Source organism: Gorilla gorilla, chromosome 7 (genome assembly GCF_029281585.2).
Source record: "Gorilla gorilla gorilla isolate KB3781 chromosome 7, NHGRI_mGorGor1-v2.1_pri, whole genome shotgun sequence".
NCBI lineage: Eukaryota > Metazoa > Chordata > Mammalia > Primates > Hominidae > Gorilla > Gorilla gorilla.
The window spans coordinates 31,811,896-31,839,724 of record NC_073231.2 but is presented as its reverse complement, the minus strand read 5'-3'; the positions used below and the strand labels follow the sequence as shown (position 1 = coordinate 31,839,724).

General features: G+C 47.1%; 1 protein-coding gene and 1 long non-coding RNA gene across 4 annotated transcripts; one reads left to right on the top strand and one right to left on the bottom strand.

Annotated features, from left to right (window-relative positions):
- Positions 1 to 11,371, bottom strand: LOC129524052 (uncharacterized). The gene is made up of 3 exons (XR_008667699.2): positions 11,173 to 11,371; positions 1,533 to 1,600; positions 1 to 115 (listed from the first exon to the last, which is right to left on the bottom strand). It is a non-coding gene; the product is annotated as an uncharacterized lncRNA (long non-coding RNA).
- On the top strand, positions 10,746 to 27,829 carry CLU (clusterin). Of its 3 annotated transcripts, none has more exons than XM_004046824.5 (9): positions 10,746 to 11,148; positions 15,216 to 15,341; positions 16,731 to 16,879; positions 19,294 to 19,464; positions 20,486 to 20,897; positions 21,426 to 21,530; positions 25,820 to 26,049; positions 27,185 to 27,360; positions 27,575 to 27,829. In XM_004046824.5, the coding sequence occupies exons 1-9, from the start codon at positions 10,914 to 10,916 to the stop codon at positions 27,582 to 27,584; spliced, it is 1,614 nt and encodes a 537-aa protein (XP_004046872.5). In that variant the 5' UTR covers positions 10,746 to 10,913; the 3' UTR covers positions 27,585 to 27,829. The 3 variants fall into 3 exon arrangements, with proteins under 3 accessions (XP_004046872.5, XP_055204260.2, XP_004046873.5); XM_055348285.2 differs by lacking the exon at positions 10,746 to 11,148 and adding an exon at positions 11,619 to 11,638; XM_004046825.5 differs by lacking the exon at positions 10,746 to 11,148 and adding an exon at positions 14,644 to 14,666.

The following is a 27,829-nucleotide window of genomic DNA, read 5'->3' as shown; positions in this document are numbered from 1 at the left end:
TTCATATCACAATCCATGGCAAGTTGGGTGTCTGTCTTATAAATGTTGACTCAAGGATCCAGTGTCCTTCCATCTTGCGATGCTGCCATCTTCAATATGTAGCCTAGGAGATTTGCTAGAAAGGAGAGAGATAGAAGGAGTGTGCAGTGGAGAAAATCACGGGGCAGGCCTGGAGGAGTCACACAATTGCTATCAGGTACGTTTGTTCCATTGACCTTAGCTCAGTCATATAGCTCCAACTAGAGGTTGAGCGGGCTGGGAAAAAAATCCCTTATCTCTGTTACCATGAAGAAAAGGGAAACAAAGATGTTGGTTAACCCTAACTCATTAACGAACCCCTCTCCAACCCAGACCTCTGCAGAATTTTTACCTTTTCTCCCTAATGAACTTTCTAATGTCATGAATTGGAGCTTCATGCAGTGTTGCTGCCTTGGTTTCTCCCACAAAAATCAATCCTTTGGAAGTTAAAGAGCAAAATATTTTTGAGAGGACACAGAGGACTAGTCAAGGGAATGTCATAACTGTGTTCCAGCAAAGTTGGCTATAAAGTGAAAACTTCAATTTAGTTCTAATATTGACTTCAATTTACAATAAGAAATAGAATGCCCTGAAAAAAAAAAAAGTCCTTCAACATACTCAATTGAAGACTTCTCCAGATAAGTGTTAAATTGATTTTTTAAAGGCCATTCTCTGAACTATGTGATATTTTCACAATTCAAGAGTCTCCTTTCTTTTTTTACTTCCTCCCAGAACTTCCCCTATGGTATCTCCCATGTCTATGGATTCTTGCCTCACTACATTTACCAATACTGGAATTTTTGAGTATTATAATGGCCAAGAGGTGTATTGCAATACCACTCTTAAACCAGTGGGTGATGCTATATAACATGGCCTCTTGTAGCCTGATAAATCTTCAAAGAGGGCTTAATAGGGTCAAGTTAATACCTATGAACCTTGGGTATTAATTAGGCTGATTAATTAGGTTCATGAACCTTATTTCATGAACTCTGTAAGGATACAGTTCTGAGAAAAGTAGCTTAATTACAAAAGATATTTCAGAGCTTAACCCTTCCAGATTAATATAATAACATCTTAGCAAAGAAAAACTACCTAGGTTCTTCATCTGAATCAATTATAAATTCAGCATGAAAGTGGCTGACTTCATTCGGGGCTGGATGTAGATGAAAAAAGAAAGGGCTTGAGGATATGTGGGAAGGGGAAGCTTCTTTTAATTGAATGATCCACTGGAGAATGAAAAGGGATCCCTGCAGGAAGTCCTACAATTTTAGGTTACTGCAAATAGGACTGGAAACATCTCTGTCTTCAGGTGTTGAGGAATTAGACATATTAAAATAGGAGGATCAGAGCTGGAGGGATGGGACTGCTTTGGGGAAGGTATTCTCCAAAGCATTTGGTACACAGAAATGTCCTTATGGGAGCCCTGCAGCAGGTTGGGCTTTTAACATGATAACAAGGGTGCTGATGGACATTTCTATCCATGCTCTGGATGGAGACCCAGAAGTCCAGCTTACCTGTTTGTTTCTCACTCAAAACTGGAAGAACAAAATTCAGAGCAATCTTGACAGAGAGCTATAGTGCACTGATAAGATAAAATTCAAGAGAGATAAATTAAAACTCCACATTTAGTGTCATGTCATTTTCACTAGTAAAGGATGAAGCTTAGTAATTCAGAGAAGAAGATCTAGTTGATATTTGGTAATGCATGGCTCTTGTTCATTTATTAAATTAATGTATTTTGATTGTGTAGCCAGGTGCTATGAGCCAGAGATATGTTTCCTATCCACATGGATAGTATAGCTTTGATATGAATAAAAAATAAATAGGATCTTAGATTGCACTAATGGAAAAGTTATTTCAGGTAATTTAACAAGCATGTATTAAGCACCCACTGCATGCTAAACTGTGTCTTAAAGAATGGGAGCTGCTATGGTTTGAATATTTGTCCCTCCAGAATTCACATTGAAACTTAATCCTCAATGTGCCAGTGTTGAGAGGTGGGACTTTTACCAAGTGACTGGGTCATGAGGTCTCTGCTCTCATAAATGGATTAATCCATTCATAGATTAATGGATTAGTGGGGTAATGGATGAATGAGTTATCATGGGAGTGGGACTGATGGCTTTATAAGAAGAGGAAGAGAAACCTGAGCTGGCACACTCAGCCCCCTCACCATGTGATGCCCTGCACTGCCTTGGAACTCTGCAGAGAGTCCCCACCAGCAAGAAGGCCCTCACCAGATGCAGCCCCTCAACCTTGTGCTTCCCCTCTTCCATAATTGTAAAAAATAAATTCTCATTCTTTATTTATTACCCAGTTTGCTATATTCTATTATAAGCAACAAAAAACAGACTGAGACAGGAGCTGAATGCTGAATGACAGAAAAAGGTGTGAACAATCATCTGATAATTTCAATATAAAATGCTTAATCAGGATTTCTTTAATTTTTCCATTGCCATGATGATGGAAAAGAAGTAGCAAACATATCTTTGAAGTCTTTCATTTTATTTTTTAAAACTATATAAGAGTTACACGCCATACCACAATGAAAAAATATATATTTTAATATTCAATAATAATGGTTTTACTGAATTGAGGGTAGGAGCTGATATTTTTAATTTGTATAAAAATGCATTTACAAATAAAAATAATAGTTTGAATTAACTCTAGACATATGTTATTGTCCTACACAGGAAGAAAGAATAGAAATGTGAATTCTTCTAAAACTAATATGTAAATTTAACGCAATTATAATTACAGTGCCATGTTTTTTCTTTTTTCTTTTAACTGTTTTTTTCTTTTTAGAGACAGAGTCGCACTCTGTTGCCCAGGCTGGAGTGCAGTGGTGCTGTCATAGCTTACTGCAGGCTTAAATTCCTGGGGTCAAGAAATCCTCCTGCCTCAGCTTCTTAACTAGCTAGGACCACAGGCATACATCACCATGCCCGGCTCATTTTTTAGTTTATTTTTTGTAGAGATGGGGTTATCGCTATGTTGCCCAGGCTGGTCTTGAACTCCTGACCTCAAGTGATCCTCTTGCCTCAGCCTCCCAGATTGTTGTGATTACAGGCATGAGCCAATGCACCAGGCCTAATGCTATGTTTTTTCAATGGGGCAAAATTAATTTAAAGTTTATATAGAAGAATTAATGTCCAAGAAAAGTCAAGAAAATTTGAAAAGGAAGAGTGAAGAAGATTACTTTCTCAATATTAAATATTGTTTTTAAGCTATGTAGTTACGGCTGGGAGTGGTGGCTCACGCCTGTAATCCCAGCACTTTGGGAGCCTGAGGAGGGAGGATCTCTTGAGCCAGTTCAAGACCAGCCTGGTAACATACTGACATCCTGTCTCTAAAAAAATATATTTTTTTAATTAACTGGGCATGATGGCGTGCACCTATAGTCTCAGCTATTTGGGAGGCTGAGATGGGAGGATTGCTTGAGCTAGGGAGGTCGAAGCTGCAGTGAGCCATGATCATGACACTGCACTCCAGCCTGGGTGACAGAGTGAGACCCTGTCTCAAAAATAAATAAATAAAATAATATTTTTAAAAGCTATGTTATTAAAACAGTATATTATGCATGAAGAGAGGAATCAGAGGAATAAACTAGAAAGTCCTGATACAGATCCAAGTCTATTTGGGGAAATTTATTTGTGAAAAAATGGTATTTCAACTCAGTGTGATTAGGGTGATTTATCTGATATATTGTGTTGACATAATTGGCTATACATCTGGAAGAAAATGAAATTAGATCCTACGTCATCCTTCTCTTACACACGCATACACACAGTCTTACACACATACACCATAAACATATCAATTCCATTTCGATTACCTATCTAATAAGAAATTGACACAATAGAAAGTTAGAAGAAAATTAGAATAGCTATCTGTCTTCTAGCCAGAGGAAGACATTCTTAAACAAGACATGAGATTTAGAAACTATAAAGGAAAAGATAAACAAAAATCACTTGCATAAAAACTTCAAAAAGTCCTTGGTAATCAAAGATAAAAAAATGATAATCTGGTTGGAAAAACACTGACAACACACAAAGGGTCACTTTCTCTATTTAAAGAGCACCTATAAATTGATAGAAAAAAGATGAATAACTTGATAAAATGAGCAAACAATATGGATAGACAAGTGACAGAGGGGAAATTTTATTTAAAAATAAATAGTTGAAAACAAAAAATATACAAAGAGATTAAAGTGGTAAAAATGTCATTTTTCACCCACAAGATTGGCAAAAATTCAAAGGATCAATACCAGCCTGATGATCATATGGTAATGGACATTCTCAGACAGAGTGGAAGCCACAGACGCTTTTGGGGAAAGTCATCAGGCAAGATATATGAGCATTAGGAATACATGTTCTCTTTCATCCAGGCATCTCAGTGGGACAATCTACCTCATACAGAGCAATAAAGGCTCTAACAAATTAGGATGCATGCAGAAGGCTGTTTACTGTGGCACTGCTTAGAGTGACAGGAAAAACTTGGACAAGGGGAATGGCTGAAGAAAATGTGTTCAGCCTCACCATGGAATATTATATAGCTATTAAAAAGCATCAGTTAGATCTATCTGTGCATTAGCTCAGAGAGATGTCCATAATATTTTATGAAGTGGAAAAGAGTAGATAGCAGAGCAATATGTATCATATAATTTTGAATTTATTTTTTGGAAAAGATAAAAAGGCAAAATCCATTTTGTAGATATCAATATCTAGATAGATATATACATACACACATACACACACACACACACACATATTCTAAATATAAATACATGTATATGTATGTATATAAATAGACATCCACTTAACTTTAGAAGCCGGAGATTTAGTGAGGAATTGAAAATAAGACAGAGAGAAAGGAAGGCAAGGGAAGAGAAGGGAAGGGAGGAAGGAGGGAAGAAAGGAATGGAGGAAGGGAGAGCCAGAGGGAGGGAGGGAAGGGAAAAGGAAGTTTACTCACTAAACATTAACTTTCCCCCCTGAATCTCTGAGTAATACCAGAGCCAGTGGCCTCCTTGTCTCTGTGTACAGTACAACCTCCCCAGAAGTCAGCTCAAGCCAATCTGAGAAGCACAGTGTGGTATAATATAATACAAAAGGAAGCAGAGAGGGCCTTGGGAGCACAGGGAGTGACACCTCTCAAATCACAGGTAGTAAGTGTCCTGACACACTCTCCCCTGGCAAGTCAAAGCAGTTCTCCTGTGTTTGGTGTAAAAGCCACACAGAGGGACAATGAAGAAATGTGGCATCCTTGGGGGCAGGGATGAGAAGAGTGAGGTTATCTGGAAACTCCACTCTATGCGAGGATGTTGAGGGACCTTACACTGTAAGGAAATACATTTAAGTTGAGATACAATATTGGTTTTCAAATGTTTGAAGGGCTGTCTTGTGGGAAGGACCAACTTATCATGTATTGCTTTAGAAATAAGATATGGGACAAAGAATTTATAAGGAGGTGGCTGGGCGCGGTGACTCACACCTGTAATCCTAGCATTTTGGCAGGCAGAGGCGGGCAGATCACTTGAGGTCAGGAGTTCAAGACAAGCCTGGCCAACATGGTGAAACACTGTCTCTACTAAAAATACAAAATTAGCTGGGTGTGGTGGTGCACACATGCAATCCCAGCTACTCAGGAGGCTAAGGTACAAGAGTCGCTTGAACCCAGGACGAGGAGGTCGCAGTGAGCCAAGATCATGCCACTGCACTCCAGGCTGGGCGACAGGATGAGCTCCATATTAAAAAACAAAACAAAACCAAAAAAAAAGAAGTTATAAGGAGGCAGACTTTAGCTCAGTGTAAACAAAACCCTGCTAAGATTCCTTTGCCCTCTTTTACATCTTCTATAAAATGAGAACAATATCAGATGCTCTAATAATGACAGAGAGGTGCAGTGAGGAACAGATGGGGTAAATTCAGAAGTGGTCCTCGACTCTAGGTGCTCATTAAAATGATTTGGAGAGTTTTAAAATCCTGATGCTCTGGCAGCACCCACAATTAATTCATTCATAACCTCTGGAGGTGGGACTCAGGCACTGATAATTTTTAAAGCTCCCAGGTGATTCCATTGTATATCCATTGTGTAGTTCCACTGAGAACCATTGATCTAAAATAATTATTAATTGCCATCTGGGTAGTTGTGGAAAAAGTAGGTTTGACTTAAGGCAGATCTGGCACCATTTTTTGAAGGGCTCATTCACCTAATAATTGGAGCTAAAGGTCACAGTAAAGCAACTCTGGAGTGAAATACAGAACACATAGCCACTCAATAGCATGAGGGACAGTGAAGGTGGCATAAGCAACATTTGTTTACTTGTAGGCACATGCTAAGCAGTTCAGGATTGGCTAGCCTCAGACCTTTCCCCAAGAAGATCCTGAATGGGAAGATGAGACACACCCACTGATGGAGTGAATGTTTCTGGAGTTTACGGAGGTCTGGAGAAAATCACTCAGAATACATCTGTATCATCTATGGGCTGATATCACTGGATATGATTTTATTAGCCATCATTTGATCGTGGGCCTGTAATTGATTAAATAAATGTATATACCCATTAAATAATTACAGCTTGGAAAGAGATTCTTTTTTACTAAGAATCATTTGTGATCTTTTTACTAGGATCGTTTGTGTAATGATCGAATTAGGGTAATTAGCAAATCCATCTGTTTGTTTGTTTGTTTGTTTGTTTTTGGACGGAGTCTCACTCTGTTGCCAGGCCGGAGTGCAGTGGTGCGATCTCAGCTCACTGTAACCTCCAGCTCCCAGGTTCAAGCGATTTTCCTGCCTCAGCCTCCCGAGTAGCTGGGACTGCAGGCGCGTGCCACCATGCCCAGCTAATTTTTGTATTTTTAGTAGAGACAGGGTTTCACCAGGTTGGCCAGGATGGTCTCTTGACCTAGTGATCTCCCCACCTCGGCCTCCTGAAGTGTTGGGATTATAGGCGTGAGCCACTGCACCCAGCCTTTCACTAAGTTAAAAAAAATTAAAACTGACACGAGAATGGTACATATTTGTGGGGTACAATGTGATGTTTTGATACGTGCACACATTGTGTAAGGATCAAATTAGGGTAATTACCAAATCCGTCTCAAACATTTCTTTGTGGTGAGAACATTGTAAGTTCTCTCTTCTACCTATGTTGAAATATACATTATTCAAAAAATAAGAGGTGCCGGTGAGGTTGTGGATAAAAGGGAAGGCTTATATACACTGTTGGTGGGAGTGTAAATTAGTTCAACCGTTTTGGAAAGCAGCGTGATGATTCCTGAAAGAGCTAAAAACAGAATTAACATTTCACCCAGCAATCTCATTACTCGGTATATATAGGAATATAAATTGTTCTGCCATAACGACACAAGCACTCATATGTTCATTACAGCACTATTCTCAATAGCAGAGGCATGGAATCAACCTAAATGCCCATCAGTGGCAGACTGGATGAGGAAAATATGGTATATATACACCATGGAATACTATGGTATACACCATGGAATACTACGCAGCCATAAAAAAGAATGAGATCATGTCTTTTGCAGGAACATGGATGGAGCTGGAGGCTATTATTCTAAGTGAAGTAACACAGGAACAGAAAACAAAATTCTGCATGTTTTCACTTATAAGTGGGAGCTGAATGATGAGAACACATAGACACATAGAGGGGAGCAATAGATACTGGGGCCTAAAATAAAAGTTAAATAAAAAGAAATACACAATACATTATTGTTAACTGTACTCAACTCTACTATGCGATAGAATACCAGAACTTATCCCTCCCATCTGACTTTAACTGTGTACTGGTTGGCCAATCTCTCACCATCCTCCCTCCCTGCTCCCCTTGGAGAGTGATTCTCTTATTTTTTTCATTTTTATTTTTGAGAGACAGGGTCTCACTTTATTGCCCAGGCTGGAGTGCAGTGGTGCAATCATAGCTCACTGCAGCCTTGACCTCCTGGGCTCAAGCGATCCTCCATCTCAGCTTCCTGAGTAGCTGAGATGGCCAGCGTGCACTACCATGCTTGGCTAATTTTTTAATTTTTGTAGAAACTGGGTCTTGCTATGTTGCCCTGGCTGGTCTTGAACTCCTGGACTCAGGTGATCCTCCCACCTCAGCCTCCCAAAGTGCTGGGATTACAGGTGTGAGTCACCACGCCCATCTGAGAGTGATTCTTAATCACAGGCCACAGCATACTGCTCTTGCCCGTTCCTAGTTTGTTCCAGCTGTATCAAACTGCTGGCTGAGCTGTCCTGCTTGTGGTGCTGAGCCAGACAAAGGCTGGTTGGGGATGTGTAATAAGGACACTGCATAACGAAGCAGCCCCAGAGATGTTCAGGCAGCCAGAGATGGTGCACAAAGCATAGATAAACAGATAAATGCAAGGGTCTTTACTCATCCCTCCCTGGCCCTCCCCATGGCCCTGACTATCCAAGAAAATAAATCAAGCTAATGCCCCAAACCCAGCTGTGTAAGTCCATGATGGGAGACAGAGTATCAAACAGCAGCACCTGCCAAGAAGATGATGCATTCTCTACGAATCAGTCCAGTGACTCAGCATCTGATAAAGCTTATTTGGAGTGCTTAGGGCAAGGGAAGGGGTGGTCCTGTTCTGCTTTGTGTGCTCAGGCCCTCCGGCATTGGCTGGTCCAAGGCTCCCCACTGGCATTGGCTGGTCCAGGGCTGGGCCAAGAGTTTCAAGAGAGATGAGGTCCAGAATGTCAAAGAGCTGGGGAAAAGTCTGCAAACCACGGCAAGGCAAGGAGCTGCAAGCCTGGAGGTCACTGGGAAAAGCAGACTACGTTGCCTTCAAATATCAGAAGGGGCACTATGGGAGAGATAGGCTGGATTTTCCCTGTGTGGCTCCAGAGGGCAGAACTGGGCTCCGGATTGGCCCATACATGAGCCAGACTGTGACTCAACCAAAGAAGGCCCTAACTTTATCAACAGCTTTACTAGATAAATGGTTGCATGGAAGGTAGTGAGCTCCCTGTTATTGGTGGCATTCAAACATGGGCAGGATGACCACCTGGTGCAGATGCTGGGGATGGGGTAGGAATCAAGCAGTGTGCAAGTCCTGAACCAATCAACGTCTATGATCTACTTAGAATATTAAACATCTGGTGATGCATTTATGGCGCTTTCAAAATTTACACTTTTCTTTCCTCAAAGTTTGACCTTCTGAACCTTGTTTGCTTAGTAGTGGGAATAATCAAGTAATTATTCCCAGGGGATCACAGTCATGACTGTGAATCTGTGAATCCTGCTATTTTCTCCCAAATCCTTTCTTCCTCTCTTCCCCTCCCCTAATTCAGCTGGCTAAGGCAGATCTCACTGACTGACCTCCAAAGTCTAATTTCTAAAAATATAACTAGATTTATGCCTTCTGTTCCGGATGCTGAGGGAGCTACAGAACAGAAAAGTTACAAGGAGCGAGCTCAAAAACAATTCTTCTAACCTCAGGTATTGATAAGGAGCAGGCACTGTTAAGGAGCAGGCACTGTCCACAGAAAATGTAGCTGTTACTGATAATTAGACTTTTTTTTTTTTTAAGAAAAATAAAGTGTAGCCTCTTCTGGGGTATTTTTTTCTTCTTCTGGGTTAATGACCTTCTAATACTTGGCTTGGCTCTAGGTTAGGTTGCAGGGAGCCGTGGAGATGATCCATTCCCGATTCCTCATCGTCCAGATGGAAGAAACTGAGGCCCAAGGGCAAAGTGATTGGTCTGAGGTCACCCAGTGTCTAGGGGCACACGTAGGACTGTAATCAGACTTTCATGGACCTGGTCTGGGTTCTCCCACTTCCTCATGGGCCTTGAAGATTCCCCCAGGCTGCCTCCTGAAAAGGACTGGGGTCCTAGTGGCCCCTGGACGTTGGGCAAGCAAGGGACTGGGCCTCCATGTTGTGCCTCCATAGTCCTGATCCTGAACTGGAAAACTCAGCCCCTGACCACACAGCTCTCCTTTAAGCCCCTTTGTTTCACATGGTTTTCAAAGTCTGCCACCCACAGTGGGACTGCCTGTACCCGCCCTGTCCACCCATTGCCCCAACTGCCAGCCCCTTGACTTCTCTCCTGGGGCTTAAACATCCCTGGCTCCAAAATGGGCAGCTCAGTTTCTTCCCCAAGAAGTAGCTGCACCTCCAGAGTTCATGGATTTCCCCCTCCTTGCCAGGGGGTGGGGTGGCTGCGACAGGAGATTCTCCCTGCTCTCAGCAGAAGGAACTCCAGCAGCTGGAGACCAGCAAACCCCTCTGGACACAGATCTGATTTCCTAACTGGGAAGGCTCAGGGCAAAATAAAAATTCAGGGCCACTGGTTCAAAAACTATGAAGAATTTCAAGACCGTCACAGTAGCCCATTAAACCAAACGTGGATCTGCAAGGGTCCCACACCCATGAAGCCCACCCTGCTTGGCTGGGTTCCAAGAAGATGGGGACAGTGATTGCTTAAGCTCTGTGGATCAAGGAGCCCGGAGAGGCCTTCTGGCTCTCCACATATCTGCTCTGATCACTCCTAAACACAATTCTGTTTCCTCCAGGCCTGGCGGGTCAGTCCAGGGACCCCCATCAGTGTGATGTTTCCAGGAGTAGGCGTTTCAATACTTCCTGTGCTCTCTTCTCCAGCACAAGGCCCCTCTCCATCCCACCCTCATTATGTCCGACTCTTTACTATTTAAATGGGTCAAGAGAAGTGGCGCTTGTGTAATGTGAAGGTTAAGGTCAGTAGGGCCAGGGAACTGTGAGATTGTGTCTTGGACTGGGACAGACAGCCGGGCTAACCGCGTGAGAGGGGCTCCCAGATGGGCACGCGAGTTCAGGCTCTTCCCTACTGGAAGCGCCGAGCGGCCGCACCTCAGGGTCTCTCCTGGAGCCAGCACAGCTATTCGTGGTGATGATGCGCCCCCCGGCGCCCCCAGCCCGGTGCTGCACCGGCCCCCACCTCCCGGCTTCCAGAAAGCTCCCCTTGCTTTCCGCGGCATTCTTTGGGCGTGAGTCATGCAGGTTTGCAGCCAGCCCCAAAGGGGGTGTGTGCGCGCGCGAGCAGAGCGCTATAAATACGGCGCCTCCCAGTGCTCACAACGCGGCGTCGCCAGGAGGAGCGCGAGGGCACAGGGTGCCGCTGACCGGTGAGATGTCCCCGTCTTCCCTACCCTTGAGCAGAGCCACACCAGGACGGATGGGCGGGCAGGGGATGGCAGCCAGGCAGAGAGGGATGACACAGCTCGCAGTCACAACCCCTGCGCTTTCGACGGAGCCCAGGAAGCCAGGGAGGGGAGGTGGCCGGAACCCCATCACCAGGCAGCTGAGCCAGGGGCCCCCGGCGCAACCGCCGCCTGAGAGCACGAGCTCCAACCATAATTCTGTAGTGGGGGGGGGGGGGGGTAAATAGAACAGATATAATGATCATCCTTTCGCAAAGATGGGGAAACTGAGACCTGGAGACCTGCCGCGTTGCGGGAGACCCAGGCTAGCAGGTGACGGAGCTGGCCTGCACGGAGCTCCTTCCTGCAGCATATCCTCTGCGAAGATGCGGATCTCTCAGTTGTGGCTGTCGGCTTGCATGCATGAGTCATCTAGTTTTCTTCTAAATTCTCTAGCTCTCTGGACACTGTGCCTGTAAGTATGAGGCTGCGGATTTCAGTATATGCTGCAACCACCAAAATCCGACTTTTTCTGCCTCCTAATGCATCTGAGGTGCATCAGAGAAAAGTCACACAAGATCCACCAGGCCTCAGACCTCTGATTCCACAGTCTCATTTTACAGATGATAATCTGAGGCCTGGAGAGGTTTAGGACTGGTGCCAACACTAAACAGCAAATAAGTATCAGAATTGGGATTAGAGCCAAAGCCTCTTGACCTTCCAGAATTTCTGGACCTAGTTAAAAAAAAATATGATTTTTATTATTATTTTTTTAACGGAGAGGTTAGGAATTTAAAGGAAAGTACAGATACTATATAAAAAAGATGCCCATGAGAATGTTAAGTTATAATAATAGTGGGGCATTGGGCACAACTGAAATGGCCAATCTTGTGCGAATGGTAAAATAAACTTGGGTCCGTGAGAAAGTGGAGTGTTACATAGCCACAAAAGTATGCCCTTAAAGAATATTTGAAGATGGTGAATGTGAAGGATCTTGTATAAACTGCATGGAAGACAGAAGGAAATATACCACAGTGCTAACATTTGCCTCCGGGTGATATGAATTACTGGTGATTATTTTTCTTATTTTCCTTTTGGTTTAGTTTTCTCCATTTGAAGAAGCAGATAGGAGCCGGGGCTTTGGGATTGAAACCCTCACCATCTGTGTGCCCTCTTCACTGTCTTCCCATCCTCCCCACGGCTCCCTGTTCACAGTCATTGATTTTCTTTCTTTCTTTTCTCTTTTTTTTTTTTTTCCTGAGACCAAGTCTCACTGTGTTGCCCAGGCTGGAGTACAGTAGTGCCATCTCGGCTCACTGCAACCGTCGCCATCCGGGTTCAAGCAGTTCTCATGCCTCAGCCTCCGAGTAGCTGGGACTACAGGCGCATGCTGCTATATCCGGCTAATTTTTGTATTTTTAATAGAGACATGGTTTCACCACCTTGGCCAGGCTGGTCTCGAACTCCTGATCTCAAGTAATCCGCCTGTCTTGGCCTCCCAAAGTGCTGGGATGACAGGTGTGAATCACCGCGCCCTGCCAGGTCATTGATTTTCTTAAGCCTCCAGCCCAGCCCTGCTTGGAAACGTTTTGGGAAGCTGCTCAGTTCAAAGTTCCCAGGAGGGTGTGCCTGGAGGGGAGTTGCTCCCAAAGTCTGCCTGCTCCCCCCGCCCCCCCACCCCACCCCACCCCACCCCGCCATCTTCTCCTCCTCCTCTTCCCCTGAGCAGCCCCTTTGTCCACAGAACCGGCCTTTTCTGGTAGAAGGAGCAAGGCCAGGTGGTTTAAGCCTTCTTAGGGAAAATGAGGCTGTGTGGTAGTGCTGGGGACTCGAGGGCCTTGGCCTTGGCATGGCTCTTCCACCCAGGGCAGCTGGCAGCCAGGCTCCCAGGAGGCAGAGGAGATGAGGGGGGAGGTGAGTCCGAGCAAAGGAAAGGAGGTCGGCTGTGCATTCACGGTTCTAGAACATTCCTTGTATCAGCAGCATCCTTGTACCTGCAGACTGGCTGGAAAAGCAGTCTCAGAACCAACATTATAACCAGCCCTGCAGTGATTCGTAAGTATTTTAAAAAGTGGTCAATCATTTCAGCAAAGCAGAGCCACACAGTCCGGGGGACCACAGGTGGCCTCTGTGTGCTTGTCTCCGTTTTCCTGCCCCTCTCCAGACATGTTGATTAGACACTGCCAATGCCCAGCCTCAGACCTCAGTCTAATTTGGAAGTAGTCAGAATTTACTATGATTACATAAGACCCTCATGTTTACAGAACACATTCCCTTCTCTGAGGTCTGGATTAGATCCATTTTACAGATGAAGAAACTGAGGCTCAGATATTTAAGTGACTTGGAATCAAGGAAAGAATACTGGACTAGGGGTCGGGAGGGCTGGGCTCTCATCCCAGGGTTACCATGAGCATGCTGTGGACCCTAGGGAGTCCCATGCCCTCTCTGGGCTTCAGCCTCACTGCTAGGGTAGAGGGGTTGGGTGAGAGAACGACCCCCTTCCCAGGTCTGAGCTGGATGGCTCACCAGGAACCCCAGGCTCCCCGGAGCAGACTCTGTGCCCGCTGCTGAGTCTGGAATTCCTTTCCTGTATCTTGCCTTTGGCTGCCCCGTTCTTCATGGCCCAACACCCTGTCTTCTGGTCAGAACCTAGTTCTGAATGGGTTTTTCCAGAAGTTGTTGCTTTCAGGGGCCCCTGGCAGAGAGGTGTTTCTGGCTGGCTTTGTCTCTCTGGCATGACAAAGGCTCTGTTCCTGCTGGAGGCATTTCAGGGCTCAGTGGGCAGCTGGGGCAGAGCCCGTGAGACCACAGCCTTACTGGTGAGCCCGGTCTCCGCCACCCACCCCATCTCTGGGGAAGGCGCTGACCCCATCTCTTCTCCCACGCTGCTCCCTGGCTCTTTGCGCCTGATTACTTCTCATGAGAGACACTCCTTGTTAATGTGCTACTGAGTGTCCAGATGGGCCTGCTGGGCTGAGCGGGCTTTGGATGTGAACCATTTCAGGAAGGGGAACCCCATCGTCCTGTTGGTTCTGTGATGGGAAATGGGTGAGCTCAGATAAGCAGTTCTTGGGAGTGGGATGGTGGGGGTGGAGTGCAGGGGGAGGGGTTTCTGTTTTACGCAACAGCCTCAGCTTCTGGGAAAGGGTCCATTGTGTAAGACCGGGGCTATGGCCTGTGCCCCGTGGCTCAGGGCAGCCAGCCCAGTGGTGGCAGGAACACTGGCAGGGCAGACTGCTGTCGGCTTAGAGGGGATGGGCAGTGTGGAGGGCCTGGCAGAGCAAAGGGACTCATCCTTCCAAAGGGACTTTCTCTGGGAAGCCTGCTCCTCGGCCCACTGCGAACCCTCTCTACTCTCCGAAGGGAATTGTCCTTCCTGGCTTCCACTACTTCCACCCCTGAATGCACAGGCAGCCCGGCCCAAGTCTCCCACTAGGGATGCAGATGGATTCGGTGTGAAGGGCTGGCTGCTGTTGCCTCCGGCTCTTGAAAGTCAAGTTCAGGTGGTGCTGAGACTCCCTGGGGGCTGCAGCGCTGTGGTGGATGGGGAGCGTCTGCTGGGGTGAAGATTTAGGTGCACATTGCAGAGGACATGGCTGGTCTCTGGGATGCAGTCCCTCTGTGGAGGTGGCATGGGGAGGGGCGGATGCATGACCTAAGGAGGGTATTTTCAGTGTCTGACATGATCGATACCACTCTGGACAAGGAGGCCAGGATGCAGAAAGCCTGTGTGCCTCGCTGATTGTCGGGGAGGATGTGGCTTGGACAAGAGCCTGGCTCCTCCGATGCCACGGTTCTTATTTCTTCCACTCAACATCGCTGTCCTGCAGTCCCTCCCTCCCTGCACCTCCTGTCTTCTCTTTCATTCGAGGTGTCCATGGCAAGTCTGGTCATTTCCCCCCATTTCCTCAGGAATAAAAGTGCGGCAGTGCCTGCTGTGGGGACAGCTGAGGGCAGTGAGGCCCTGGGGAGCTGCTGCAGGCAGCAGGTGGGCGGGACGCCAGCAGGCTGTCTAGCTGTTCCCATGACGGTCTCCTGTTCTCTGCAAACAGAGGCGTGCAAAGACTCCAGAATTGGAGGCATGATGAAGACTCTGCTGCTGTTTGTGGGGCTGCTGCTGACCTGGGAGAGTGGGCAGGTCCTGGGGGACCAGACGGTCTCAGACAATGAGCTCCAGGGTGAGTAGACCAAGCATGATGTTCCTCTGGCCACAGGGTGATGAGGTCAGAGGGCAGGGTAGCTGATTCTGCTCAGTGCCTCTCTATCAGGCCCCAGTGTTACAGACCGTTTTTATCTTGTGCGCTGGGTCTGGGTGCCTGTGTCTGGGCCCACTCTGAGCCTCAGCTCCCAGGCCCCTGGTTCAGGCTCTGCGTGCATCAGACTGCCGGCATTTGCAGGCATTTCCCAAGCACTTTCGGCTGTTGCATTTCATTCAGCTGTTCCCCTCCCAGGCCCCTTAGCCCAGCTCCCAGGCCTCCTCCATGAAGCTGTGTCTGGACCACTAGAGCTCTTATCCCTCTCCCCTTTGGAGTGCCCAGAGCTTGTCCCTCCTGTGAGCTGACGGTTTCTGCAGGATCATTGTTAAAAACCCAGATCAGACATGGGTGTGAGTCTGTTTCACCTCTTCTCAGCTGGGTGACTTTGGGCCACTATCTTGATCTCATGACACCCTCCCCACCCCCCCCCCCCGTTTTATTGAGATATAATTAACAAATAAAAATTGTGTATATTTAAGGTATATGACGTGATGTTTTGAAATACACATACATTGAAATGATGACCACTTTTTATGGTGGGATGGTGGGAAGACTTAAAATCTACTTTCTTAGCAAATTTCCAGTTATGATATGGTGTTATTAACTATAAGCACCACCTGTATGTTAGACCTCCAGAACGTACTCCTCCTACCTGATGAACACACTTTATCATATCACACTTCCCATGTCTCCCTCTGCGAAGTGGGCATGGTGGGGGGCTGGAGCGTTATGTAAACTGCACACGAAGTGTTTGGCGCAGTGCTTGGCATGGGATAAACACCAGTGAAGTAGCACTTAGGTGACACAGTGTTTCGCTGCATTTGTCACCAGTGCTATGCCTTAATCATTTACTCATCTTCTTATTCCTGTCGCCTGGCACTGCATTGGAACAAAGAAATACACATGTCTGTTTAAACTGAACTCTAGAAAGATTTGTGTCCAAAATAACAATATTTTATATTTTGATGCTTCAAAGCTGACGCTTCTGGGTTTTTTTTTTTTCCTTGCCAAGTTTCTTCTGCACCCAGCTCATTCTCCAGGGGCACATGGCAGTGGCTGGGCATAACTCTGGGTGTGCCGGCTCCCATGGTCTGCATTTCTAAGCAGTAGGGTGCAGTCAGCAAGGAGCCTGTGATGGGAGCCTGTGCCAGGGCAAGGCTGGGGCCATGCTGCTGCCTGCTGGCAGGAGTGGGGGTCCCAGCCTTGACAGCCCCTGAACTGAACGGGCCTTTCTGGCCATCCAGCTCATTCCAGGGTCCCGAGGCCACCTCTTCCTCTCGTCTCATTCTGCCTCTTGCACTTCTCTTGCAGAAATGTCCGATCAGGGAAGTAAGTACGTCAATAAGGAAATTCAAAATGCTGTCAACGGGGTGAAACAGATAAAGACTCTCATAGAAAAAACAAACGAAGAGCGCAAGACACTGCTCAGCAACCTAGAAGAAGCCAAGAAGAAGAAAGAGGTCAGGAGGAGCCGCGACCGCCTCCCTGCCTTGACCATCCCACTGGAGGGGAGGGAGGGGGTCACTGCGCGGTGCCCTGCTGGGTTGCCATGGTGACCCGCAGTCCTCCCAGGCTGTGTCAGCTGATGCTGGGGCTGCAGTTAAGAAGTAGGGAAGGTTCATTTGCTTCTGAAAGCATCAGGGAGTGAGATCTTGGATCTGGTTTTGTTATGAGCCTGGCCCAGGGCCTAATGCCCAGATTCATTTCAATAGATGTTTCTAAGCCCTGATCACGTGCTAGTTCCAAGCAGGCTCTGGATGGGGTGGCGGCAGGGGCCCAGACAGGGGTGGCGTCCAACCTTCAGGAAGCTTATCTAATAGGGGTGATATGGTTAGGGTTAAGGCAGGCACACAGCACCCCACGTCTTCCTAGAGTTCTGGACTACTTCATAAAGAAACATCTTAAGCCCAGTAGTGGATATAGCAGGTCTAGCCTGTGCTTAATGATTTGACAAAACTAAAACACTATAATTCAATGAACAACTTATTTAAGAAATCAAGTCTCCTTAAGAGTATCCTACAAACCTCCTCTCACAGTCGCCCTACTTCAGATGCTAAGATGTAGCTACCTGCAAGCTTCATGATCCATCATGCATGTTCAAAGCATTTCAAAGGCTCTGAGAAGTTCTGCAGTAAAGAAACCTGTGTAACTCCATGAAACCCAGAGTTTTCCAAACTGACCAGGGAATTCGTTTTTTTTTTTTTTTTTTTTTTTCCTGGCTGCTTTGAGCACAGCTCCATAGGAGCCACTTCAGGGATTGCTGGCCTGGATGTGGCGCTACCGTTTTTTCAAGTTTCATGCCCTTTCTTGGCCTTAGTATCAGTTCTCACCATTCTATGAGAATCCTCAAATAGCTCCTGGGGAAGGGGCATGACTCGTTCTCACATTTTTGTGGTTATCACTGGAGTTTGACATTCAACAATTCTGGTTTTGTAATAAAGCACATCACATACATTTGGAGAAAAGAGCCTGCTACTTCTTAGTTGAGGAGTAGGTGAGCCAGAATGAAAGGAAGTTGGTAGCAGGGGTGGCGCTTGTGTCTTGGCTCAGTGGGAGGTGGGTTGTCCTTGCCCAGCAGGGGACAGGGGATGATGGAGCAGGACAAAGACCTCACGTAACTCTGGGGTGTGGATAGGCTAATTTTTTTTTTTGAAGACTAACACACTCATTCATAGAGACTTTAATATAGAAAAGTAGAAAAGGAAAAGTTTTTCCATAATCCTTTTGCCCAAGGACAAGTCACTGTTAACATTTGATCTATTTTTCCTATTATTTTCTTCTATGCTTTTTTGACAGTGGCTATATTTAAAATTATGAATTTTTAACATATAATATTCAAAATGGACTATAAACATCCTTGGTAATGATGTACCATCTACCCTTTATATGAACCATAGTTTGTTTAATCTGTCTCTTTTAAGCATCTGGGTTGGTTCTGATTTTTTTTTTTTGCCATAAGCTAATACTGTGCCAAATATTTTTAAGCATCTTTTTCTTTGTCAGGGGATTCCTTTGAGATAGTGTTTGTTTTGTTTTGTTTTGTTTTGTTTTGTTTTGTTTTTTTGAGACAGAGTCTCGCTCTGTCACCCAGGCTGGAGTGCAGTGGTTTGATCTTGGTTCACTGCAACCTCCGCCTCCCAGGTTCAAGCGATTCTCCTGCCTCAGCATCCCAAGTAGCTGGGAGTGCAGGTGTGCACCACCACACCAGCTAATTTTTGTATTTTTAGTAGAGATGGAGTTTCACCATGTTAGCCAGGCTGGTCTCGAACTCCTGACCCCAAGTAATATGCCTGCCTGGGCCTCCCAAAGTGCTGGGATTACAGGTGTCAGCTGCTGCACCTGGCCTGAGACAGATTCTTACAGAATTATTCGGTCAAGTGGCAAGGGCCCATTAGAGAATTTTGACAGCTGGTGTGGCTTTGGTGTTGAAAGCCTGCCATTCCCTTTGCACGCCAGGAGGCATGGTTGCAATAGAAAGGTAAGATTCAGGGAGTCTGCAGCCTGCTTTGGAAGATGAAATTTAAACACCAGAAGCAGAGAATAGGAAATGAGGCTTCAGTGAGAGGGTAGTCATTGAGTAGGTGATCAGAGAGAGGTGGTGTCCACATGGGTTCCAGGAGTTGGGAAGCTTCTAGGAGTTAGGGAACAGTTGGATCTTGAAGGATGAGTGGATTCTTCAAGCCAGGTGGCAAGGGGATTCCAGGTGGGCGAATGAGGGGAAGCTTGAACTGGAGCAAGGGTAGGCACTTGCATGCTGGGTGGCCAGCCTGTGGGAAGGCCTGCCCTGGGGCAGAGGGCCTGGCACCCAGCAGCTCTTTGAGTGCATGAGCCTGTGGTCTCTGTGTGGCTCAGCCAGCCTTGTGTCTTCCTGTAGGATGCCCTAAATGAGACCAGGGAATCAGAGACAAAGCTGAAGGAGCTCCCAGGAGTGTGCAATGAGACCATGATGGCCCTCTGGGAAGAGTGTAAGCCCTGCCTGAAACAGACCTGCATGAAGTTCTACGCACGCGTCTGCAGAAGTGGCTCAGGCCTGGTTGGCCGCCAGGTGAAAAGGGGACACATGAGTGGCCAAGGCTCTGAGTGGGGAAGGAGGGGAGCCTAGTGAAATATGCTTCATTCCGCATGCCAGATGCAATTGATTAGTATTGGCTGGCTTGCCCAGAGTGCCATGCTCCATTGGTAATGTCTGGCATAAGTAGAGAGAGTGGAGTCATCAAAAGGATGTAGGCCAGGTATCTACCTTCTCTTAGAAAACTCATGCAGCAGTGCTTAGCTGGATGACATAACAAACCGCTTTGTGGGATGGCAGAGCCCTGTGTCCACTTATGTGGAAGGATTTAAGAATTTTTTTTTTTTTTTTTTGAGACAGGGTCTCACTCTGTCACCCATGCTGGAGTGCAGTAGTGTGATCATGTTTCACTGCAGCTTCGACCTCCTGGGTTCAGGTGATCCTCCCACCTCAGCCTCCCAAGTAGCTGGGACTACAGGCACGTACCACCACACCCAGCTAATTTTTGTATTTTTTTTTGTAAACATGGGGTTTGGCCATGTTGCCCAGGCTGGTCTCAAACTCCTAAGCTCAAGTAATCCTCCTACCTTGGCCTCCCAAATTGTTGGGATTATAGATGTGTGCCACTATGCCCAGCCAATGTAAGATTTTGTAGTATATTAGTGTTGCTCCTGTCCTCTGCTGCAGGGCTTTTTTGATTGGGACTCAGTGAATTGCTCCAATCCCTGAAGTCACATCAGTTGGCCCTTAGCCGAGCAGGGGGTGGATATCATTGGTGGCCAAAGATGACAGTGAATGCATCTGAAATGTTGGGCCTTGTGACTTTTGGGGCCTCCCAGGTGTCTCAAAACTGTCCCCCATGGAGGGAGATAAAAGGAAAGAGCATGGACCTGACAGATGGGGTGCTGGGGGCTGGTCCCAGCTGGGCTATTGGTCACTTGCTGTGTGACTGTTACAGCCATGGGCAGGGCCTGGCCTGGCTCACCAGGGGGTGGGAGGCCAGGAGGCCGTGGCCTTGGTGAGCTTCTCCTAACTGTGCCCATGCTGGCTGTCCCAGCTTGAGGAGTTCCTGAACCAGAGCTCGCCCTTCTACTTCTGGATGAATGGTGACCGCATCGACTCCCTGCTGGAGAACGACCGGCAGCAGACGCACATGCTGGATGTCATGCAGGACCACTTCAGCCGCGTGTCCAGCATCATGGACAAGCTCTTCCAGGACAGGTTCTTCACCCGGGAGCCCCAGGACACCTACCACTACCTACCCTTCAGCCTGCCACACCGGAGGCCTCACTTCTTCTTTCCCAAGTCCCGCATCGTCCGCAGCTTGATGCCCTTCTCTCCGTACGAGCCCCTGAACTTCCACGCCATGTTCCAGCCCTTCCTTGAGATGATACACGAGGCTCAGCAGGCCATGGACATCCACTTCCACAGCCCGGCCTTCCAGCACCCGCCCACAGAATTCATACGAGGTGAGAAGGGGTGGAAGCTCATGGCCTTTTGAGCAACTCGTTAGATGCTGAGAACCATGCCGAGGGCTCAGCGGGTGTCATCTCGATTTTTCTCCAGCAATATCACAAGGGTGATATTATCCTTATTTAAAGAGGAAAAAAACTGAGCTGGGCATGGTGGCTCATGCCTGTGATGCCAGCACTTTGAGAGGCCAAGGCGGGAGGATCATTTGAGGCCAGGAGTTTGAGACCAGCCTGGCCAAGATAGTGAGACCCTGTCTCTACAAAAATAAAAACTTAAAAAATTAGCCGGGTGTGGTGGTGCACACCTGTAGTCTCAGCTACTCGGGAGGCTGAGGCAAGAGAGTCACCTGAGCCTGGAAGTTGGAGGCTGCAGTGAGCTATGATTGCACCTTTGCATTCCAGCCTGGGCAACAGAGTGAGACCCTGTCTCTAAATTAAAAAATAAATAAAAATAACAATAGAAATCAGTGGAGTCCATCTCTGCATGGCTGGATGACTGACTCTTCTTCCCTTGTGTGTCCCCAGAAGGCGACGATGACCGGACTGTGTGCCGGGAGATCCGCCACAACTCCACGGGCTGCCTGCGGATGAAGGACCAGTGTGACAAGTGCCGGGAGATCTTGTCTGTGGGTGAGTTGGGGTCCAGATCACAAGCCGCCCTCTCTGACCCCTTGTGTCCTGGGGTCACTGGGGCCTCACTGGTGCTGCCTTTATGGAGTCAGACAGATAAGCGTTTAGATTCCAGCTCTGCAGCCTTTGAGCTGTGTCCCAGGGCAGGTCCTGAGCCTCATGCAGCTTCGGTTCCTCATCTTAGAATGAGATGATGATGCGAGGCTGTCCCTGAAGTCGGTGAGATGTCGTTAGAGATGCAAAAGTGCCCTTCACCTGGTCGGCCCCATGTTGAAAAAAGCTTGTTGAAAAAAGTCATCCCCCTGGGACTCCCCAGTGATTCTGTTCCCAAGTGCCAAGCGTAGTAGCCATCTTCATTTTCCTCTGCAGATTATGACATTGCAGACAGTATGTGTTTTGTTTAACAAAACTGACCAGAGGCCAGGCACCGTTCTAAACACTCGACATACATTTCCTCATTTCCTCAGAATGACCCTCTGAGGAAACTGAGCCACAGAAAGGTTAATAACTTATCCAAGATTGACCCCGACATGGGCGAGCTGGGCTTCAATTCTAGGGCGCTGTGTTCTCTCCTGGGGCCCCTCGCAGCCTCTGGCCACAGAAGTCACAGGTCTCAGTACCTGGGCATCCAAGCAATAGTCCCTTTGGTCGGTTGGTTGGTCTCCTAGGCAAAGGGAATATTTCCCTTTAACTGTCCCCCTCCGTTTCACCAGCTCTGGTTATGGGTGAACTTCTTTCCACTTAGAGATAACAGCTGTGACAGTATTTGGACTAGTTCCTGGTACACAGCAGTTCATACTCACAAAGAGTTAATTGTTTCCCCTTGTCAACAGCTTATCGATCTGGTGGCTTTGCTCTTACTTAATGCTTAGTTTGAGTTTGCCACGGCAGGCCGCCAGGGTCTAGTTAAACATTCCTAGCCTCACTCCTATAATTTTAGAAGCCACTGCAAAATAAACAGTTGTGCTTTAACAGGCTGAAGTATAAGTTGCTGTAGATGAGTGCACAATCAGGCCTTGGGGCTTTTTCTATAAAAATATCATAGAGTGGCATCAATTACATGGTACCTCACCACAAGAAAGTCATGTTAGGGCCTGAAGAAAAGATGTCCAGATGCCTGTGCCCAGATTGGACCTCTTATGCTGATTTTTACTCTGTTGCCCAGGCTGGGCTCAGGTCTGGCACCAATCTTAACAGTCATTGATTACAGTTGAGAGTGCAGCCAGTGCCAGTCTTAACAGTCATTGATTATAGCTGGAGTACAGTGGCTCTATCTCGGCTGACTGCAACCTCTGCCTCCCGGGTTCAAGTGATTCTCCTGCCTCAGCCTCCCAAGTAGCTGGGAGTGCAGGTGTGCACCACCACACCCAGCTAATTTTTGTATTTTTAGTAGAGACAGCGTTTCACTATGTTGGCCAGGCTGGTCTTGAACTCCTGACCTCAAGTAATCTGCCTGCCCCGGCCTCCCAAAGTTCTGGGATTACAGGTGTGAGCCACTGTGCCTGGCCTGAGATAGATTCTTAGAGAATTATTGGTAAGAATAATTCTCTAAGCTGAGCTAAATAGTCTACACTGAAGAGGACTGCCTACTGTTACTTAAGGTGCTTGCAACCATATAAGCATGTACTGCCTGGGAACTCTAGACCAGGATTTCTCAATTTCAGCGCTGTTGATTTTTTTTTTTTTTTTTTTTGAGACAGGGTCTCTCTCTATCACCCAGCCTGGAGTGCAGTGGCACCATTACAGCTCACTGCAGCCTAGACCTCTTGGGCTGAAGTCATCCTCCTGCCTCAGCCTCCTGAGTAACAGACTACAGGTGTGCTCCACCATGCTTGGCTAATTTTTTTATTTTTAGTAGAGATGGGGTCTTGCTATGTTGCCCAAGCTGGTCTCCAACTCCTGGGCTCAAGTGATCCTCCTACCTCAGCCTCCCAGAGTGCTGGGATTACAGGTGTGAGCAGTGCTGATATTTTGGACCAGGTCATTCTTTGTCGTTGGGGGCTGTCCTGAGCAGTTCAGGGTGTTTGGCAGCATTCCTGGCCTCTGCCCACTAGAGGTCAGCAGCTCCCTTCCCTTTGTTGTGACAACCAGCTTCAGAACTTGCTAAATCTCCCTGGGTGACAGCGTCACCCCAGTTGAGAACCTCTATTCTAGACTAAGCCTCAGCTCTCAAGGATTTTTCTTATTTTATTATTTTTTTTTAAGACAGGGTCTCGCTCTATCACCCAAGCTGGAGTGCAGTGGCGCAATCTTTGCTCACTGCAACCTCTGCTTCCTGGGTTCAAGTGATTCTCCTGCCCCAGCCTCCTGAGTAGCTGGGATTACAGGCGTGCACCGCCACGCCTGGCTAATTTTTATATTTTTAGTAGAGACAGGGTTTCACCATATTGGCCAGGCTGGTCTCAAACTCGACCTCCCAAAGTGCTGGGATTACAGGTGTGAGCCAGCACGCCTGGCTAGTTTTTCTTATTTTTAAATTATTTTTTGGTAAAATAATGAAGTTTATTTATTACATATTTATTTCCAACCTGGCATCTTGTTAGTAATTCTGTTTCTTTCCCCACCTAACATTTTGTTTACTATAAATGATTGCAGTCATCATCCTAAAGCATATGCAAAATCTCCCTTCCCCTGACTCACGTTTGATGTACCTGCCTCTGGATATTTTTGAAATACCTTAGGGGGAGGAAAACAGTAGTTTTAAGAGCTAGTGGACAGTTTCCAGCTCTTAATGAATCTGACAACCTGCAGCCCGGGGCCAAGAGGAATGAATTCTCTTTTCCCTGCTCTCTTCATGAACTCAGTGACCAGCCATGGGTGGGCAGGTGGGCAGGCAAGGACCCCTGGCCACCAGGTGCCAGTGCATCAGCTGCATGAACTCTTGGCACCAGAACTGCCACCTCTACAGACACGCTGAGAAGACAAGTTTGGACCAGGTGCATTGGCTCACGCCTGTAATCCCAGCACTTTGAGAGGCCGAAGTGGGTGGATCCCCTGAGGTCAGGAGTTTGAGACCAGCCTAGCCAACATGGTGAAACCCTGTCTCTCCTAAAAATACAAAAAAGTCACCCGGGGGTGGTGGCAGGCACCTGTAATCCCAACTACTCTGGAGGCTGAGGCAGCAGAATTGCTTGAACCCGGGAGGTAGAGGTTGCAGTGAGCTGAGCTCGCGCCATTGCACTCCAGCCTGGGAAACAAGAGCGAAATTCTGTCTCAAAAAAACAAAAAAGACAAGCTTGGAGGATTGTCCAGAACCACAGATCCAGGGTAGGAAGAGCCCAAGCTTAGGAGCTGAAGACCCTGGTTCAATCCCGGGCCCAGAGATCATTTATTCTGTGGCTTTAGGTAAGCTATTTATTGATACTTCTGTGGGCCTCAGTTTCATTATTGGTAAAAATTATTTCATTATTGGTAAAATTAGGACTTAAGTCCTAATCCTTAAGTCAGAACAGATCCAATTCTTAGAGAAAAAGGATATCCAGAGAGAACTTTCTGCGGTGTCTGGGACGCAGGCAGTGCCACACGAATGGCAGCTGTGAGTAATATTCCTCCTCTCTGGAAATGATTCCTGGGAGGGACTAGGGCAATGAGAGCCACTCCAGGTCTGAGAACATGGAGAACTCGAGATCAGTGCTTTTGGAAGTGTGGTCAACACAGTTTGTCACACAGTTTGCCACCAAAGAGATAAGGGTCTGGCACCCAAAGATAAATCAATGATGTTACGAAGCACACTGTTTAGGTCAGTTGGCGTATTTTTCCAGAGCAAGGCTTCTCAGGCTGGGCGTGGTGGCTCACACCAGTAATCCCAGCACTTTCTGGGCAGATGGGTTGAGCCCAGGAGTTCGAGACCAGCCTGGACAACATAGAGAAACCCTGTGTCTACAAAAAATACAAAAATTAGCTGGGCATGGTGGCATGTGCCTATAGTCCCAGCTACTCAGGAGGCTGAGGTTGGAGGGTAGCCTGAGCCTGGGAAGTCAAGGCTGCAGTGAGCCGAGATCTCACCACTGTATTCCAGCCTTGGCAACAGAGCACAACTCTGTCTCAAAAAAACAAAAACAAAAACAAAAAACCCAAAAGACTTTCTGGATGACGGAAGCAGTGTCTAGATTCACATTCCGAGGCAAAACCTTTATTTTGTCATGGACAATTCCAGTTTGTGGCCCTTCCCTTAGGGAAGCACTGCTTTTGTTCCCGCTGCATGTGCTAACTTCCATTCATTCATGGTTCTATCCCTTTGTAGCCTTCCCTTCACACTTCTCACTTGCGTTTCTTCCATCTCTGGGCAGACTGTTCCGCCAACAACCCCTCCCAGGCTCAGCTGCGGCGGGAGCTCGACGAATCCCTCCAGGTCGCTGAGAGGCTGACCAGGAAATACAACGAGCTGCTGAAGTCCTACCAGTGGAAGATGCTCAACACCTCCTCCTTGCTGGAGCAGCTGAACGAGCAGTTTAACTGGGTGTCCCGGCTGGCAAACCTCACGCAAGGCGAAGACCAGTACTATCTGCGGGTCACCACGGTGAGCTGTGTCCCGGCCACATGCTGTGGCTCGGGAGCCCGAGCTGTGATCGGGAGCAGGGGCATGTGTGCTTTTGACTGAGCATTTATTACACAGCAGAAAATAGAAAACTTTAGGCGCCCTTGTTGCCTTGAAGCCTCATCACCCACTCAGGGAAAATATAACCCTGTTTTACAAAGGAGCAAAGTAAGAGACGTTCCACAGCTTGGCCAAGGTGTGATAGCTGACAGATGACTTGGATGGGTATTTGAACCTGACTGCCTGGCTGCCAAGCCTGTATTTTGTTGTTGTTGTTTTGGTGCACAAATCTGTGAATAAACCAGAAGCCTCTGTTCTTTTCTCAAAGCTACAAGGCTGCCCTCTGGCATGTAAAATGGCTTATGAATTAGTACATCATTCTCTGCCAGTGATAAAAACTTCTCTCTAGGCCAGACATGGTGGCTCATGCCTGTAATCCCAGCACTTTGGGAGGCAGAGGCAAGAGGATTGCTTGAGGCCAGGAATTTGAGACCAGCCTGGGCAACACAGCAAGATTCCCTCTCTACAAAAAATACAAAAATCAGTCAGGTGTGGTGGCACACACTTGTAGTCCCAGCTATTCAGGAGGCTGAGGTGGGAGGATTGCCTGAGCCCTGAGGTGGAGGCTGCAGTGAGCTGTGATCACGCCACTGCACTCCAGCCTGGGTGACAGAGTGAGACTCTGTCTCTTAAAAAAATATATATATAAAATAATAAAATAAAATTAAAAAATCAAATAAAACTTATTTCTAGTACTGGGAACCCTTCTTTTTCTTTTCTTTCTTCCCTCCAGGCCCTCTGGATTCCTTTTCTACCCTACTCTGACCAATGGCTGCCTAAAGCAAATGTTTGGAAACCACTTTTATTCTTTGGGGTGCTCCCTGGGCTGGTCATTTGCAGATGACATTTGCCCCAACACATGAGTGTCTGTGAACCAGGTCCGTTCTGTCCACTGAGCTGTACTTATGTCTAGATGTATAAGAAGCATGGGGTCAGCTCTCTAGGTTTTCTTGGAGGAGCAGGAGGACTTCCTTATCAGAAGCCTGACTTCTGTTGCAGAACGCATGCATTTTGACCACAGTATTTCAGCTCTTCTCTTTTCTTTTGTTCCATTTAGGTGGCTTCCCACACTTCTGACTCGGACGTTCCTTCCGGTGTCACTGAGGTGGTCGTGAAGCTCTTTGACTCTGATCCCATCACTGTGACGGTCCCTGTAGAAGTCTCCAGGAAGAACCCTAAATTTATGGAGACCGTGGCGGAGAAAGCGCTGCAGGAATACCGCAAAAAGCACCGGTAAGCAGGCGGGCCTTTCCTGCGGGCCTGCAGGGCCCAGTGAGTCTCTGGGAGCCAAAAAAACAAAAAAACAAACAAAGTGCAGACTCTATAGCCTGGTGGGAATGACTCCGCCCGGAGCCAGAGCCCAAGAACAAAGCCAGGAAGTTACGGGGAATTTTATTTTTCCTTTGGAGGATGTTTTACTTTGGAGGATAACTGTTTTTTATTTCAGGGAGGAGTGAGATGTGGATGTTGCTTTTGCGCCTACGGGGGCATCTGAGTCCAGCTCCCCCCAAGATGAGCTGCAGCCCCCCAGAGAGAGCTCTGCACGTCACCAAGTAACCAGGCCCCAGCCTCCAGGCCCCCAACTCTGCCCAGCCTCTCCCCGCTCTGGATCCTGCACTCTAATACTCGACTCTGCTGCTCATGGGAAGAACAGAATTGCTCCTGCATGCAACTAATTCAATAAAACTGTCTTGTGAGCTGA